At 47.7% G+C, this 15,791-nt stretch overlaps 1 protein-coding gene across 4 annotated transcripts in view; it reads left to right on the forward strand.

Moving 5' to 3' along the window:
* LOC115199072 (ankyrin repeat and sterile alpha motif domain-containing protein 1B) overlaps window positions 1-15,791 on the forward strand; it is a 310,469-nt gene that overhangs the window by 84,987 nt on the left and 209,691 nt on the right. For all 4 annotated transcript variants that reach the window (XM_029761613.1, XM_029761611.1, XM_029761614.1 and 1 more), the window contains exons 4-6: window positions 6,105-6,257; window positions 7,906-8,052; window positions 12,969-13,044. In XM_029761613.1, coding sequence (XP_029617473.1) covers window positions 6,105-6,257; window positions 7,906-8,052; window positions 12,969-13,044 — 376 coding nt within the window. The remainder of the gene's footprint in view (window positions 1-6,104; window positions 6,258-7,905; window positions 8,053-12,968; window positions 13,045-15,791) is intronic.

The raw sequence follows: 15,791 nt of genomic DNA on the forward strand, positions 1-15,791 counted from the left end.
AGAACACATTATGACAGACAGGTATTGGTGTGTTATTAGCAGAACACATTATGACAGACAGGTATTGGTGTGTTATTAGCAGAACACATTATGACAGACAGGTATTGGTGTGTTATTAGCAGAACACATTATGACAGACAGGTATTGGTGTGTTATTAGCAGAACACATTATGACAGACAGGTATTGGTGTGTTATTAGCAGAACACATTATGACAGACAGGTATTGGTGTGTTATTAGCAGAACACATTATGACAGACAGGTATTGGTGTGTTATTAGCAACACACATTATGACATACATGTATTGGTGTGTTATTAGCAACACACATTATGACAGACAGGTATGGTGCGTTATTAGCAACACACATTATGACAGACAGGTATTGGTGTGTTATTAGCAGAACACATTATGACAGACAGGTATTGGTGTGTTATTAGCAGAACACATTATGACAGACAGGTATTGGTGTGTTATTAGCAGCACACATTATGACAGACAGGTATTGGTGTGTTATTAGCAGAACACATTATGACAGACAGGTATTGGTGTGTTATTAGCAACACACATTATGACAGACAGGTATTGGTGTGTTATTAGCAGCACACATTATGACAGACAGGTATTGGTGTGTTATTAGCAACACACATTATGACAGACAGGTATTGGTGTGTTATTAGCAGCAGGTGGCTGTTGCTTACAGCTCATTCAGCAATAATGTGCAGTCTGCTGGCTGATATCGGTAAGCTGTCAGAGCTAATGGAAATATATTGGCTTCGTTTGACAACATGGAGTGACGGTTCCCTGTCTTTATTCCACCCTCTCTGTATCAGCAGTGCGCACAGTTCTGTTCTGGAAGATTCCACTATAGAAAGGGGAGGAGGGGGGATAGAAGGGGAAACGGAGTGTTTGATTGGCCTGTCAGGCGCAGTGCTGTAGCAGGCTGTAGTGTTTTTGCCCTCTGCGTCGGTCAGTATGTGTTTACTGTGTGGGTTTGTGTCTTTTACCTTTTTTTCATCACTGTTCTCTCTCTATCCTTCTCTCTCTCTTTCCCTCTTTCTCTCTCTTTCCCTCTCTTCTCTCGCTCTCTCTATCCCTCTCTTCTCTCTCTTTCCCTCTTTCTCTCGCTCTCTTCTCTCGCTCTCTCTTTCTCTCTTGCTCTCTTTACCTCGCTCTCTCTTTCCCTCTCTCGCTCTCTCTTTCCCTCTCTCGCTCTCTCTTTCCCTCTCTCGCTCTCTCTTTCCCTCTCTCGCTCTCTCTTTCCCTCTCCCGCTCTCTCTTTCCCTCTCTCGCTCTCTCTTTCCCTCTCTCGCTCTCTTTCCCTCTCTCGCTCTCTCTTTCCCTCTCTCGCTCTCTCTTTCCCTCTCTCGCTCTCTCTTTCCCTCTCTCGCTCTCTCTTTCTTGCTCTCTCTTTCTTTCTCTCTCGCACTCTCTCGCTCTCCTTCCCTCCACTGTACTGCAGAGAGGAATAAATTAAAGAGGGATGGGGAGAGGAGAGGAAGAGGAAGAGGGGAATGCCATAGCTCTCGAGGGAAGAGAGAGCAGGCATGTGTATGTGTGAATATTCCAGGGGGGTATGCTGTTTCCGAGCTAGGGGGAAAGAAGGCAATAGCAGTGAAAAAGGGGGGTCCGGAATAGTGTGTATGTTCATACTGTACGTGCCCATGTGTGTGTACAGTGGGGGAAAATGTATTTGATCCCCCTGCTGATTTTGTACATTTGCCCACTTACAAAGAAATGATCAGTCTATAATTTTAATGGTAGGTTTATTTGAACAGTGAGAGACAGAATAACAAAAAAATCCAGAAAAACGCATGTCAAAAATGTTATAAAATGATTTGCATTTTAATGAGGGAAATAAGTATTTGACCCCTCTGCAAAACATGACTTAGTACTTGGTGGCAAAACCCTTGTTGGCAATCACAGAGGTCAGACGTTTCTTGTAGTTGGCCACCAGGTTTGCACACATCTCAGGAGGGATTTTGTCCCACTCCTCTTTGCAGATCTTCTCCAAGTCATTGAGGTTTCGAGGCTGACGTTTGGCAACTCGAACCTTCAACTCCCTCCACAGATTTTCTATGGGATTAAGGTCTGGAGACTGGCTAGGCCACTCCAGGACCTTAATGTGCTTCTTCTTGAGCCACTCCTTTGTTGCCTTGGCCGTGTGTTTTTGGTCATTGTCATGCTGGAATATCCATCCACGACCCATTTTCAATGCCCTGGCTGAGGGAAGGAGGTTCTCACCCAAGATTTGACGGTACATGGCCCCGTCCATCGTCCCTTTGATGCGGTGAAGTTGTCCTGTCCCCTTAGCAGAAAAACACCCCCAAAGCATAATGTTTCCACCTCCATGTTTGACGGTGGAGATGGTGTTCTTGGGGTCATAGGCTGCATTCCTCCTCCTCCAAACACGGCGAGTTGAGTTGATGCCAAAGAGCTCCATTTTGGTCTCATCTGACCACAACACTTTCACCAGTTGTCCTCTGAATCATTCAGATGTTCATTGGCAAACTTCAGACGGGCATGTAAATGTATTCTTGAGCAGGGGGTCCTTGCGGACGCTGCAGGATTTCAGTCGTTCACGGTGTAGTGTGTTACCAATTGTTTTCTTGGTGACTATGGTCCCAGCTGCCTTGAGATCATTGACAAGATCCTTCCGTGTAGTTCTGGGCTGATTCCTCACCGTTCTCATGATCATTGCAACCCCACGAGGTGAGATCTTGCATGGAGCCCCAGGCCGAGGGACATTGACAGTTCTTTTGTGTTTCTTCCATTTGCGAATAATCGCACCGTGTTGTCATCTTCTCACCAAGCTGCTTGGCGATGGTCTTGTAGCCCATTCCAGCCTTGTGTAGGCCTACAATCTTGTCCCTGACATCCTTGGAGAGCTCTTTGGTCTTGGCCATGGTGGAGAGTTTGGAAACTGATCGATTGATTGCTTCTGTGGACAGGTGTCTTTTTTACAGGTAACAAGCTGTGGTTAGGAGCACTCCCTTTAAGAGTGTGCTCCTAATCTCAGCTCGTTACCTGTATAAAAGACACCTGGGAGACAGAAATCTTTCTGATTGAGAGGGGGTCAAATACTTATTTCCCTCATTTAAAATACAAATCAATTTATAACATTTCTGACATGCATTTTTCTGGATTTTTTGTTGTTATTCTGTCTCTCACTGTTCAAATAAACCTACCATTAAAATATAGACTGATCCTTTATCTGTGGGCAAACGTACAAAATCAGCAGGGGATGAAATAATTTTTTTCCCCACTGTATGTGTTTGTGTACCTTTTCCTTGATGACAGCTTTGCATACTCTTGGCATTCTCTCAACCAGCTTCATGAGGAATGCTTTCCAACAGTTTTGAAGGAGTTCCCACATATGCTGAGCACTTGTTGGCTGCTTTTCCTTCACTCTGCGGTCCAACTCATCCCAAACCATCTCAATTGGGTTGCGATCGGGTGATTGTGAAGGCCAGGTCATCTGATGCAGCACTCCATCACTCTCCTTCTTGGTCAAATAGCCCTTACACAGCCTGGAGGTGTGTTGGGTCATTGTCCTGTTGAAAAATAAATGATAATCGCACTAAGCGCAAACCAGACGGGATGGTGTATCGCTGCAGAATGCTGTGGTAGCCATGCTGATTAAGTGTGCCTTGAATTCTCACTAAATGACTGACAGTGTCACCAGCAAAGTACCCCCACACCATCACACTACCTCCTCCATGCTTCACGTTGGGAACCACACATGCAGAGATCATCCTATTCTGCGTCTCACAAAGACATGGTGGTTGGAACCAAAAATCAGACTCATCATACCAAAGGACCGATTTCCACAGGTCTTAATGTCCATTGCTTGTATTTCTTGGACCAAGCAAGTCTCTTCTTCTTATTGGTGTCCTTTAGTAGTGGTTTCTTTGCAACAATTCAACCATGAAGGCCTGATTCACACAGTCTCCTCTGAACAGTTGATGTTGAGATGTGTCTGTTACTTGAACTCTGTGAAGCATTTATTTGGGCTGCAATCTGAAGTGCAGTTAACTCTAATGAACTTATCCTCTGCAACAGAGGTAACTCTGGGTCTTTCTTTCCTGTGGCGGTCCTCATGAGAGCTTGGTTCATCATAACGCTTGATGGTTTTTGCAACTGCACTTAAAGAAATGTTCAAAGTTCCGTAGGGCTATCTTCTGTACACCACCCCTACTTTGTCACAACTGATTGGTTCAAATGCATTAAGGAAATTCATTCTACATATTAACTTTTAACAAGGCACCTGTTAATTGAAATGCATTCCAGGTGACTACCTCATGAAGCTGGTTGAGAGAATGCCAAGAGCGTGCAAAGCTGTCATCATGGCAAACGGTGGCTAATTTGAAGAATCTCAAATATATTTTGATTTGTTTAACACTTTTTTTCGGTTACTACATGATTCCATTTGTATTATTTCATAGTAGTGATGTCTTCATTATTATTCCACAATGTATAAAAAATAAAGAAAAAACCTTGAATTAGTAGGTGTCCAAACTTTTGACTGGTACTGTACGTTCATGCATGCCTGTGTGTGTGTGTGTGTGTGTGTGTGTGTGTGTGTGTGTGTGTGTGTGTGTGTGTGTGCGCGTATGTGCGTGCGTGCGCTGTGTTCCCATGCCCAGATCCAGTGACCCAGAGTACAGTTAGTTAGATTAGCCTGTTCCCCCTTCTTTCTATTCTCCCAATGCTGGATTGTATTACAGTTAGGGATTCCCACACAGACTACACACACACACACACACACACACACACACACACACACACACACACACACTCTACACACACACCCACACACTACACACACAGAATTAGGAGGAAAAGGATGTTTCCTCTCTTAATTGAACCAGTACATAATTTTCCATTCCATCTCGTGTCCACAATGAACCCTGATGTGCCTGTGTGAGAGGGAGCGAGTGTCTGAGAGTGTTTGTCTGTGAGAGGGAGAAACAGAGAACAGAGAGAGTGTGTGTGTATGTGGTGCATGTGTGTGAGTATATATGTAAATATATGTGTGTGTGTGTATATGTATATATGTATGTGTAAATATGTGTGTGTGTGTGTGTGTGTGTGTGTGTGTGTGTGTGTGTGTGTGTGTGTGGTATTCAGTATCAACAGCATGCTTGTGGAACCAATCATTCATTTTTGTAATGCTCTCCTGCTGTGTCCTGCACTACCCTGTACGGCTGTGCTCTGTCCTACCCTGTACGGCTGTGCTCTGTCCTACCCTGTACGGCTGTGCTCTGTCCTACCCTGTACGGCTGTGCTCTGTCCTACCGTGTACGGCTGTGCACTGTACTACCCTGTACGGCTGTGCTCTGTACTACCCTGTACGGCAGTGCTCTGCACTACCCTGTACGGCTGTGCTCTGTACTACCCTGTACGGCTGTGCTCTGTCCTACCCTGTACGGCTGTACTCTGTTCTACCCTGTACGGCTGTGCTCTGTACTACCCTGTACGGCTGTGCTCTGTACTACCCTGTACGGCTGTGCTCTGTACTACCCTGTACGGCTGTGCTCTGTACTACCCTGTACGGCTGTGCTCTGTACTACCCTGTACGGCTGTGCTCTGTTCTACCCTGTACGGCTGTGCTCTGTACTACCCTGTACGGCTGTGCTCTGTACTACCCTGTACGGCTGTGCTCTGTACTACCCTGTACGGCTGTGCTCTGTACTGCCCTGTACGGCTGTGCTCTGTTCTACCCTGTACGGCTGTGCTCTGTCCTACCCTGTACGGCTGTGCTCTGTCCTACCCTGTACGGCTGTGCTCTGTACTGCCCTGTACGGCTGTGCTCTGTACTGCCCTGTACGGCTGTGCTCTGTACTGCCCTGTATGCTATAGAGTGCCCTGACAAGGAGGTTGTGTGGTGGTGGTTGTGTGGTACTGACCATAGACCAGGGATGGGCAATGGTCCCCCCTCCCTCACCTTGCGAGCAAAACATTTTAGAAGCTCCCCTGCAATTGTACACATTTTGCCATTTTTTATCTGGACTCACAGTCCATGAGGTCAACATAATAGATGGGTCCATATTGTGAAGCGATACATTGTTTGTTTACTCAGACAGTTGTTCCCCCCTGTTTACAGAACCATGAGAGGGAGACAGCGCTGCACTGTGCGGCCCAGTACGGCCACTCTGAGGTGGTGTCCATCCTACTGAAGGAGCTGACAGACCCCACCATGAGGAACAGCCGTGACGAGACGCCCCTGGACCTGGCCGCGCTCTACGGACGACTTCAGGTGAGGATGGACCTGAGCAAGGCTTCTTCTTTCTACAGAGTTTTCCCAAACCAATGTGCCTCTGATTCTGCTTGCTCTCTGTGGTCTAGGCCGGTTACTGTCAAAGCAATTTGTGACAGTTTAAAAGTGTTTTATAAATGCATTTGATAGTGAGAGAGACTTTGACTAGTTTCATTAGTTGTGCTAGTTCAGGACTACAACAATACACTATATATACAAAAGTATGTGGACATCCCTTCAAATTAGTGGATTCGGCTGTTTCAGCCACACCCGTTGCTGACAGGTGTAAGAAATTGAGCACACAGCCATGCAATCTCCATAGACACACATTGGCAGTAGAATGGCCTGTACTGAAGAGCTCAGTGACTCAACATGGTGCCGTCATAGGATGCCACCTTTCCAACAAGTCAGTTCATCAAATGTCTGCCCTCCTAGAGCTGCCCCAGTCAACTATAAGTACTGTTATTGGCAGGTGGAAACATCTAGGAGCAACAACGGCTCAGACGCGAAGTGGTAGGCCACACAATTTCACAGAATGGAACCGCCGAGTGCTGAAGCGTGTAGCGCATACAAATCGTCTGTCCTCGGTTGGAACACCACCGAGTTCCAAACTGCCTCTGTTGGCAAATTCAGCACAATAACTGTTTGTTGGGAGCTTCATGAAATGGGATTTCATGGCTGAGCAGCCAACCGCAAGCCTAAGATCACCACGCTCAATGTCAAGCGTCGGCTGGAGTGGTGTAAATCTCGCCGCAATTGGACTATGGAGCAGTGGAAACACGTTCTCTGGAGTGATGAATCACGCTTCACCATCTGGCAGTCCGACGGACTAATCTGGGTTTGGCGGAGGCCAGGAGAACACTACCTGGCCCAATGCATAGTGCCAACTGTAAAGTTTGGTGGAGGAGGAATAATGGTCTGGGGCTGTTTTTTATGGTTCAGGCTTGGCCTCTTAGTTCCAGTGAAGGGAAATCTTAACACTACAGCATACAATGACATTCTATATGATTCTGTGCTTCCAACTTTGTGGTAACAGTTTGAGGAAGGCCCTTTCCTGTTTCAGCATGACAATACCCCCGTGCGCAAAGCGAGGTCCATACAGAAATGGTTTGTCGATTGGTGTGGAAGAACTTGACTGGTCTGCACACAGCCCTGATCTCAACCCCATCGAACAGCTTTGGGATGTATTGGAACGCTGACTGTGAGCCAGGCCTAATCACCCAACATCAGTGCGTGACATCACTAATGCTCTTGTGGCTGAATGGAAGCAAGTCCCCGCAGCAATGTTCCAACATCTAGTGGAAAGCCTTCCCAGAAGAGTGGAGGCTGTTATAACAGCAAAGGGGGGACCAACTCCATATTAATGCCCATGATTTTTAAATGAGATGTTCGACGAGCAGGTGTCCACATACGTTTGGTCCTGACGTGGCTTGTGGTCCTGACGGTCTGAAAACAATATTTTATGTAATACTGTAGTAACGGACAAGGGCCTGTATCAAATAACTACACATTTAGATCTTGTAACTCATGTCCTCTGGGCTTGAACCCCTCTCTCCTCCTCTCTCCTCTCACCTCCTCTCTCCTCTCCTCCCCTCTCCTCTCCTCTCCTCCCCTCCCTTCCCCTCTCCTCCCTTCCCCCTCTTCCCAGGTGGTCTGTATGTTGGTGACCGCCCACCCCAACCTGATGAGCAGCCACGGGACAAGGCACCACACACCCCTGCACCTGGCCGCCCGCAACGGGCACCACTCAGCCGTGCACACCCTGCTGGAGGCCGGCATGGACGTCAACTCCCAGGTCAGCGGTCTAGGGGTCAGGGTCACTGTGGAGTCAGGGGTGAGCGGTTAGGTGGATGGGTAAGGGTTGGGAGGGGGGTGAGCGGTTAGGTGGATGGGTAAGGGTTGGGAGGGGGGTGAGTGGTTAGGTGGATGGGTAAGGGTTGGGAGGGGGGTGAGTGGTTAGGTGGATGGGTAAGGGTTGGGAGGGGGGTGAGGAATGGTTTCGTAGGTTAGCTTTTATTCTGCAGGTGTGTTGTTGGGGGGGGGGGGGGGTCACTCTGCGTTTCTACTTCAGTACAACATGTTCTCCTGTAGAGGGAGGCGAAGAGAGGTGAGCTAAAGGTCAACTCAGCCTTAAAGGAAAACTCCTCCCAAAAACAATCTTTTGGTATTTGTTTCATTTTGCCAGCAATCAAGTGTTCAAGATGGGTGACTTTGAAAAAACAGAAATCATCCCTGTATGATTAGCATCACATGGTAGTCAGGGTGAAACCAGGCTTCAGCTTTGTAACAGTTCTCTTCCCTCCTGCAGATGTTGCTCCAGTAAATCTGACTGTCTCTTTAGCTTAAGATACACTCTCTCCTTGTAATGAATGTTTCAAGCCTGTCTCCTGTGATTTTACCGAGTTGGTACAGTATCTAAGGAGAATCTTCCTTCTACTCAACCTCTTTCTGAATATGGTTTTGCGGTAATATTAGCAGAACACAGCAACGCCCTGTGTGTGTGTTTGTGAGGGGTGGTCGGAGTAGGTCAAGGATGAGTTTGAGATGTGTGTGTGTTGTCTTCATACATACAGTATGGCACTGTGTGTGTGTGTGATTGCTTAAGATACAGAACACGTGTGTGTGTGTGTGTGGGGTGGGGGGTGTAGAATGATGTGGTTATTGAAATAAGTGAATTATTGATGCGGAACAGAGAGGGAGACAAGGATGAGAGTAGTACAGGGTGTTCCTGAGTTCATACACCCTCTCTCTCTTCATACACCCTCTCTCTCTTCACCCTCCCCTCTCTCTCTTCACCCCTCCCCTCTCTCTCTTACCCTCCCCTCTCTCTCTTCACCCTCCCCTCTCTCTCTTCACCCCTCCCCTCTCTCTCTTCACCCTCCCCTCTCTCTCTTCATCCTCCCCTCTCTCTCTTCACCCCCCCCCCTCTCTCTCTTCACCCTCCCCTCTCTCTCTTCACCCTCCCCTCTCTCTCTTCACCTCCCCTCTCTCTCTTCACCTCCCCTCTCTCTCTTCATCTCCCCTCTCTCTCTTCATCTCCCCTCTCTCTTCACCCTCCCCCTCTCTCTCTTCACCCTCCCCTCTCTCTCTTCATTCATCTCCCTCTCTCTCTTCCTTCACCCTCCCCTCTCTCTCTTCACCCTCCCCTCTCTCTCTTCACCCTCCCCCTCTCACCCCTCCCCTCTCCTCCCTCCCCTCTCTCTTCACCCTCCCCTCTCTCTCTTCAACCCTCCCCTCTCTCTCTTCACCCTCCCCTCTCTCTCTTTCACCCTCCCCTCTCTCCTTCACCCCCCCTCTCTCTCTTCACCCTCCCCTCTCTCTCTTACCCTCCCCTCTCTCTCTTCACCCTCCCCTCTCTCATCTTCAATCCTCTCCCCTCTCTCCTCTTCACCCTCCCCTCTCTCTCTTCACCCTCCCCTCTTCCTCTTCTCACCCTCCCCTCTCTCTCCTTCACCCTCCCCTCTCTCTCTTCACACCTCTCTCTCACCCTCACCCTCTCTCTCTCTTCACCCTCCCCTCGCTCTCTTCACCTCCCCTCTCTCTCTCACCCTCCCCTCTCTCTCCTTCACCCTCCCTCTCTCTCTCTTCAACCCTCCCCTCCTCTCTCCTACCCCTCCCGCTCCTCTACCCTCCCCTCTCTCTCTTCACCCTCCCCTCTGTCTCTTCACCCTCCCCTCTGTCTCTTACCCTCCCCTCTGTCTCTTACCCCTCCCCTCTCTCTCTTCACCCTCCCCTCTCTCTCTTCACCCTCCCCTCTCTCTCTTCACCCTCCCCTCTCTCTCTTCACCCTCCCCTCTCTCTCTTCACCCTCCCCTCTCTCTCTTCACCCTCCCTCTCTCTCTTCTCCTCCCCTCTCTCTCTTCATCCTCCCCTCTCTCTCTTCACCCTCCCCTCTCTCTCTTCACCCTCACCTCTCTCTCTTCACCCTCCCCTCTCTCTCTTCACCCTCCCCTCTCTCTCTTCACCCTCCCCTCTCTCTCTTCACCCTCCCCTCTCTCTCTTACCCTCCCCTCTCTCTCTTCACCCCTCCCCTCTCTCTCTTCACCCCTCCCCTCTCTCTCTTCCCCCTCCCCTCTCTCTCTTCACCCCTCCCCTCTCTCTCTCTCCTCCTCTCCCCTCCCCTTCTCTCCCTCCCTCCTCCCCTCCTATCTCTCTCCCCTCCCCTTCTCTCCCTCCTTCCTCCCCTCTCCGTTCCTCTCCCCTTCTCTCCCTCCCTCCTCCCCTCCCCTCTCTCTCTCCTCCTCCCCTCCCCTCCCCTCTCTCTCTCTCTCTCTCTCTCTCTCTCTCTAAAGCCACACTGTCAGATCTGTGCTTTGACATTAAGGAGTGGAAGGAACATCCAGTCCCACAGATGGTGGGGTAAATAGCAGTGTGTGTTTGTGTGTGTCAGTGCCTAGTAAAATAATTACATTAAAGCCCATCGTTTAAATGAATAATGAATGAGGATATCTCTCTCCCTCGCTCTCTGATGATGAGGGGATTCTATATGGAGAGACCTGCTGATCAGTAGTCAGGTAGAGAACCAAGGGCAAAAGTTGAGCCTGCTGGATATAAACACACACACACACATTCAGACCCCCCGACACACACACACACCTTTATACTTCTTCAAGCTGTAAAGTATGTAAAGTGAATCTGAAACTGAGTGTCAAACTGTATTGAAAGGTCCCGAGTGGTGCAGCGGTCTAAGGCACTGCATCACAGTGCTGAGGCACCACTACAGCCTGGGGTTCGAAACCCCAGCTGTGTCACAGCCGGCCATGACTGGAAGCCCCATAGGGCGGCATACAAGTGGCCCAGCACCGTCCCGGTTAGGGGAGGGTTTGGCCTGGTGGGCTTTCCTTGGCTCATCACGCTCTAGTGACTCCTAGTGCTGAGCGTTTAATCAACATGCCGTTTCTCTAGAGAGAAATCAAATTATTGATGAGAGAAATCTGAGAAATCAAGTCAAGAACTATGTCGGACGCTGGGCTGAAGGGAGTTGTGGTTTTCATTAAGCAAATATTCAACCTAGATCAGCGCAGAAACATGGTAATTGACTACAATGACCATAATTCATTGCGCCAGTTTTCTCCAGATCAGAGAGGAGCAAGCGAAGCGAGAGGTTTCACTCTCGCCAAAATCTGTCCAAAATATGCCTAATACGTTTCTATGGGTTTATTTTGGACCTAAACTTGTCGCCTGCCTTCCCGCCTTTGGGACAAACAACACCTGTTGTTAGGGCGGAGACCTGCGTCTCGTCATTGTATACAGATCTCTGGATGGAGACAATGGAATATTTTCAATGTTCTGGCAATTGAATGTTCAATTTTTGCTTTTGAAATGTTCATGAAAAAGCTCTATAGTCATTGTAAGGTCATTATTTCATAATACATTTAATGGGACTTTAAAAAGCACTAATCGCTCAGCACTACTTCAAGCTGACTTGGGTCGTCAGTCGAACGTGTTTCCTCCGACACGGAGTTGTTTCTGCTGACTTCTGGGTGAAGCGAGCACTGTGTTAAGAATTACCGCGTCTAGGTGGGTCATGTTTCGGAGTTGCAGCGATGAAACAAGGTCGTGACTAGCAATGGGAGAAAATGTGGTAAAATTAAGGCCCAAAACAAAACCCCCCTCAGTCAATCTTCTTTGTGAATCGATTTCCTCATTTTCCAGTGACATCACCAACTAATCGCCATGGGAAACGACACAGGAAGGGGTTTGAGGGGGGAAGTGGGGGAGGGTCTGCTGGTTTTGGTTTCCTGTCCCTCGATGTATGTGTGTGTGTGTGCTCCCTCCAAACTCATCGCCCAGTCACCTCTAGTCCCATGTCACCGTGGGTTGTGAAGCTTTTTGTCTTTTCTCGATTTGGATCTTTTTACGCTCCTGTTTTTGACCTGGTCTTTTGGATTCTGTGGTATTGGATGATCAGATGCCCTTTCATTGGCATGCTTTGACCTTTGAACTGTAAGGGTCAGTCAGACGCACCAGGATTGGGTGTGTGGGAACACTGGAGGAGCAGTTCTGGGTTTTGATTGGTCGATGTGTTGGATGTTTGGGGTCTTTCCTGTCTGCGTTGATAATACCTTGGTGATAGAGGAAAGACAAGGTATAGTGTGTGTGTGTGTGCGTGCGTGCGTGCGTACACACACACACACACACACACACACACACACACACACACACACAGCATGCTTGTTGCAATTAGTCACAAGACAGGAGCCTGGCTGGGTGTTAGTGTGAGAGATCCAGCTAAGGTCAGAGGTACTGAAACACACAGGGAGTGTGTGTGTCGCTGTGTGTTTTTAAAGTGCTTGTCTTAGTAATCACAGTTACTGTACACAAGTTGAGGTCCCCTCCCACAGTTTCTCTGCATTGCATCATGCCACCAATAGAGCAATGTATTCTACAGGGCCTAATGCCAGTAGCATCCAGGCCATATGGAGAGGAGGGGAGGAATGGGAGGAAACTGCTGTGTTTGGAATGGGATGTTCCCTCCACGCGACTCTGTGTACAAAGAGATTTCTTGGGCGATGTCTTAAAATAAATGTTTTCTTTCTCTCTCCCACATCACTATCCCCTCTCTTGCCTTCTATTATTCGGTCTCCTTCTCTCTTACCCTTCTCTCTCTCTCTCTCTCTCTCTCTCTCTCTCTCTCTCTCCATCTCTCTCTCTCTCTCTCTCTCTCTCTCTCTCTGTCTCTGTCTCTGTCTCTGTCTCTCTCTCTCTCAGACGGAGAATGGCAGTGCTCTCCACGAGGCAGCTCTCTATGGGAAGATGGATGTGGTTCGTCTGCTGCTAGATTCAGGTGGGTGTCTTGAGGGAGTTCATGTACCCCCCCCCTCATACCCCTGTTCCTGTTCTTATGTGTATGTAAACCTGTCCCCTGTGTTTACCCCCTCATACCTCTGTTTCTGTTCTTATGTGTATGTAAACCTGTTCCCTGTGTTTACCCCCCTCATACCTCTGTTCCTGTTGTTATGTGTATGTAAACCTGTCCCCTGTGTTTACCCCCCTCATACCTCTGTTCCTGTTCTTATGTGTACGTAAACCTGTCCCCTGTGTTTACCCCCCTCATACCTCTGTCCCTGTTCCTGTTCTTATGTGTATGTAAACCAGTCCCCTGTGTTTACCCCCCTCATACCTCTGTCCCTGTTCCTGTTGTTATGTGTATGTAAACCTGTCCCCTGTTTACCCCCCTCATACCTCTGTTCCTGTTCTTATGTGTACGTAAACCTGTCCCCTGTGTTTACCCCCCTCATACCTCTGTCCCTGTTCCTGTTCTTATGTGTATGTAAACCAGTCCCCTGTGTTTACCCCCCTCATACCTCTGTCCCTGTTGTTATGTGTACGTAAACCTGTCCCCTGTGTTTACCCCCCTCATACCTCTGTTCCTGTTCTTATGTGTATGTAAACCTGTCCCCTGTGTTTACCCCCCTCATACCTCTGTCCCTGTTGTTATGTGTACGTAAACCTGTCCCCTGTGTTTACCCCCCTCATACCCCTGTCCCTGTTCTTATGTGTATGTAAACCTGTCCCCTGTGTTTACCCCCCTCATACCTCTGTTCCTGTTCTTATGTGTATGTAAACCTGTCCCCTGTGTTTACCCCCCTCATACCTCTGTTCCTGTTCTTATGTGTATGTAAACCTGTCCCCTGTGTTTACCCCCCCTCATACCTCTGTTCCTCTTCTTATGTGTACGTAAACCTGTCCCCTGTGTTTACCCCCCTCATACCTCTGTTCCTGTTCTTATGTGTATGTAAACCTGTCCCCTGTGTTTACCCCCCTCATACCTCTGTCCCTGTTCCTGTTCTTATGTGTATGCAAACCTGTCCCCTGTGTTTACCCCCCTCATACCTCTGTTCCTCTTCTTATGTGTATGTAAACCTGTCCCCTGTGTTTACCCCCCTCATACCTCTGTCCCTGTTCCTGTTCTTATGTGTATGTAAACCTGTCCCCTGTGTTTAGCCCCCCTCATACCTCTGTCCCTGTTCCTGTTCTTATGTGTATGTAAACCAGTCCCCTGTGTTTACCCCCTTCATACCTCTGTCCCTGTTGTTATGTATACGTAAACCTGTGCCCTGTGTTTACCCCCGTCATACCTCTGTCCCTGTTGTTATGTGTACGTAAACCTGTCCCCGGTGTTTACCCCAATACTGCTGCTGATCAATCTAACAGTATGTACACGTTCTGTTCTGGAGATATCAGCAGCACTAGCGATTCATCCTGCCATAGCTAGTAAATCAAATCAAATTTTATGGATCACATACACATGATTAGCAGATGTTAATGTGAGTGTAGCAAAATGCTTGTGCTTCTAGTTCCGACAATGCAGTAATATCTAACAAGTAATCTAACAATTTTTACAGACAAATGTAAGGGATGAATAATAATATGTACATATTATATAATCATGTTTCATAGCTGTGCTGTCATGCCCCTCTCCCCTAACTGTCAGTCAGTGTTACAGTAGATGTGGTGAGAGAGAGAGAGAGAAACAGTAGATGATATGTAGAGGGAGAGACAGTAGATGATATGTAGAGAGAGAGAGACAGTAGATGATATGTAGAGGGAGAGACAGTAGATGATATGTAGAGAGAGACAGTAGATGATATGTAGAGGGAGAGACAGTAGATGATATGTAGAGGGAGAGACAGTAGATGATATGTAGAGAGAGAGACAGTAGATGATATGTAGAGAGCGAGACAGTAGATGATATGTAGAGAGAGGGACAGTAGATGATATGTAGAGAGAGAGGGACAGTAGATGATATGTAGAGAGAGAGAGACAGTAGATGATATGTAGAGGGAGAGACAGTAGATGATATGTAGAGAGAGAGACAGTAGATGATATGTAGAGAGAGAGGGACAGTAGATGATATGTAGAGAGAGAGAGACAGTAGATGATATGTAGAGGGAGAGACAGTAGATGATATGTAGAGAGAGAGACAGTAGATGATATGTAGAGGGAGAGACAGTAGATGATATGTAGAGAGAGAGACAGTAGATGATATGTAGAGAGCGAGACAGTAGATGATATGTAGAGAGAGGGACAGTAGATGATATGTAGAGAGAGAGACAGTAGATGATATGTAGAGAGAGAGACAGTAGATGATATATAGAGAGCGAGACAGTAGATGATATGTAGAGAGAGGGACAGTAGATGATATGTAGAGAGAGAGGGACAGTAGATGATATGTATAGAGAGAGAGACAGTAGATATGATAAGAGAGGACCGTAGATGATATGTAGAGAGAGGACAGTAGATGATATGTAGAGAGAGAAGGACAGTAGATGATATGTAGATAGAGAAGACAGTAATGTATGTGAGAGAGATCAGTATATGATATGTAGATAGAGAGTAGATGATATGTAGAGAGAGACAGTAGATGATATGTAGAGAGAGGGACAGTAATATGATATGTAGAAGAGGGACAGTAGATGATATGTAGAGAGAGAGACAGTAGATGATATGGAGAGAGAGACAGTAGATGATATGGAGAGAGAGAGAGCGAGACAGTAGATGATATGGAGAGAGAGAGAGAGAGAGAGAGAG

Source organism: Salmo trutta, chromosome 8 (assembly GCF_901001165.1).
Source record: "Salmo trutta chromosome 8, fSalTru1.1, whole genome shotgun sequence".
NCBI classification, from domain to species: domain Eukaryota; kingdom Metazoa; phylum Chordata; class Actinopteri; order Salmoniformes; family Salmonidae; genus Salmo; species Salmo trutta.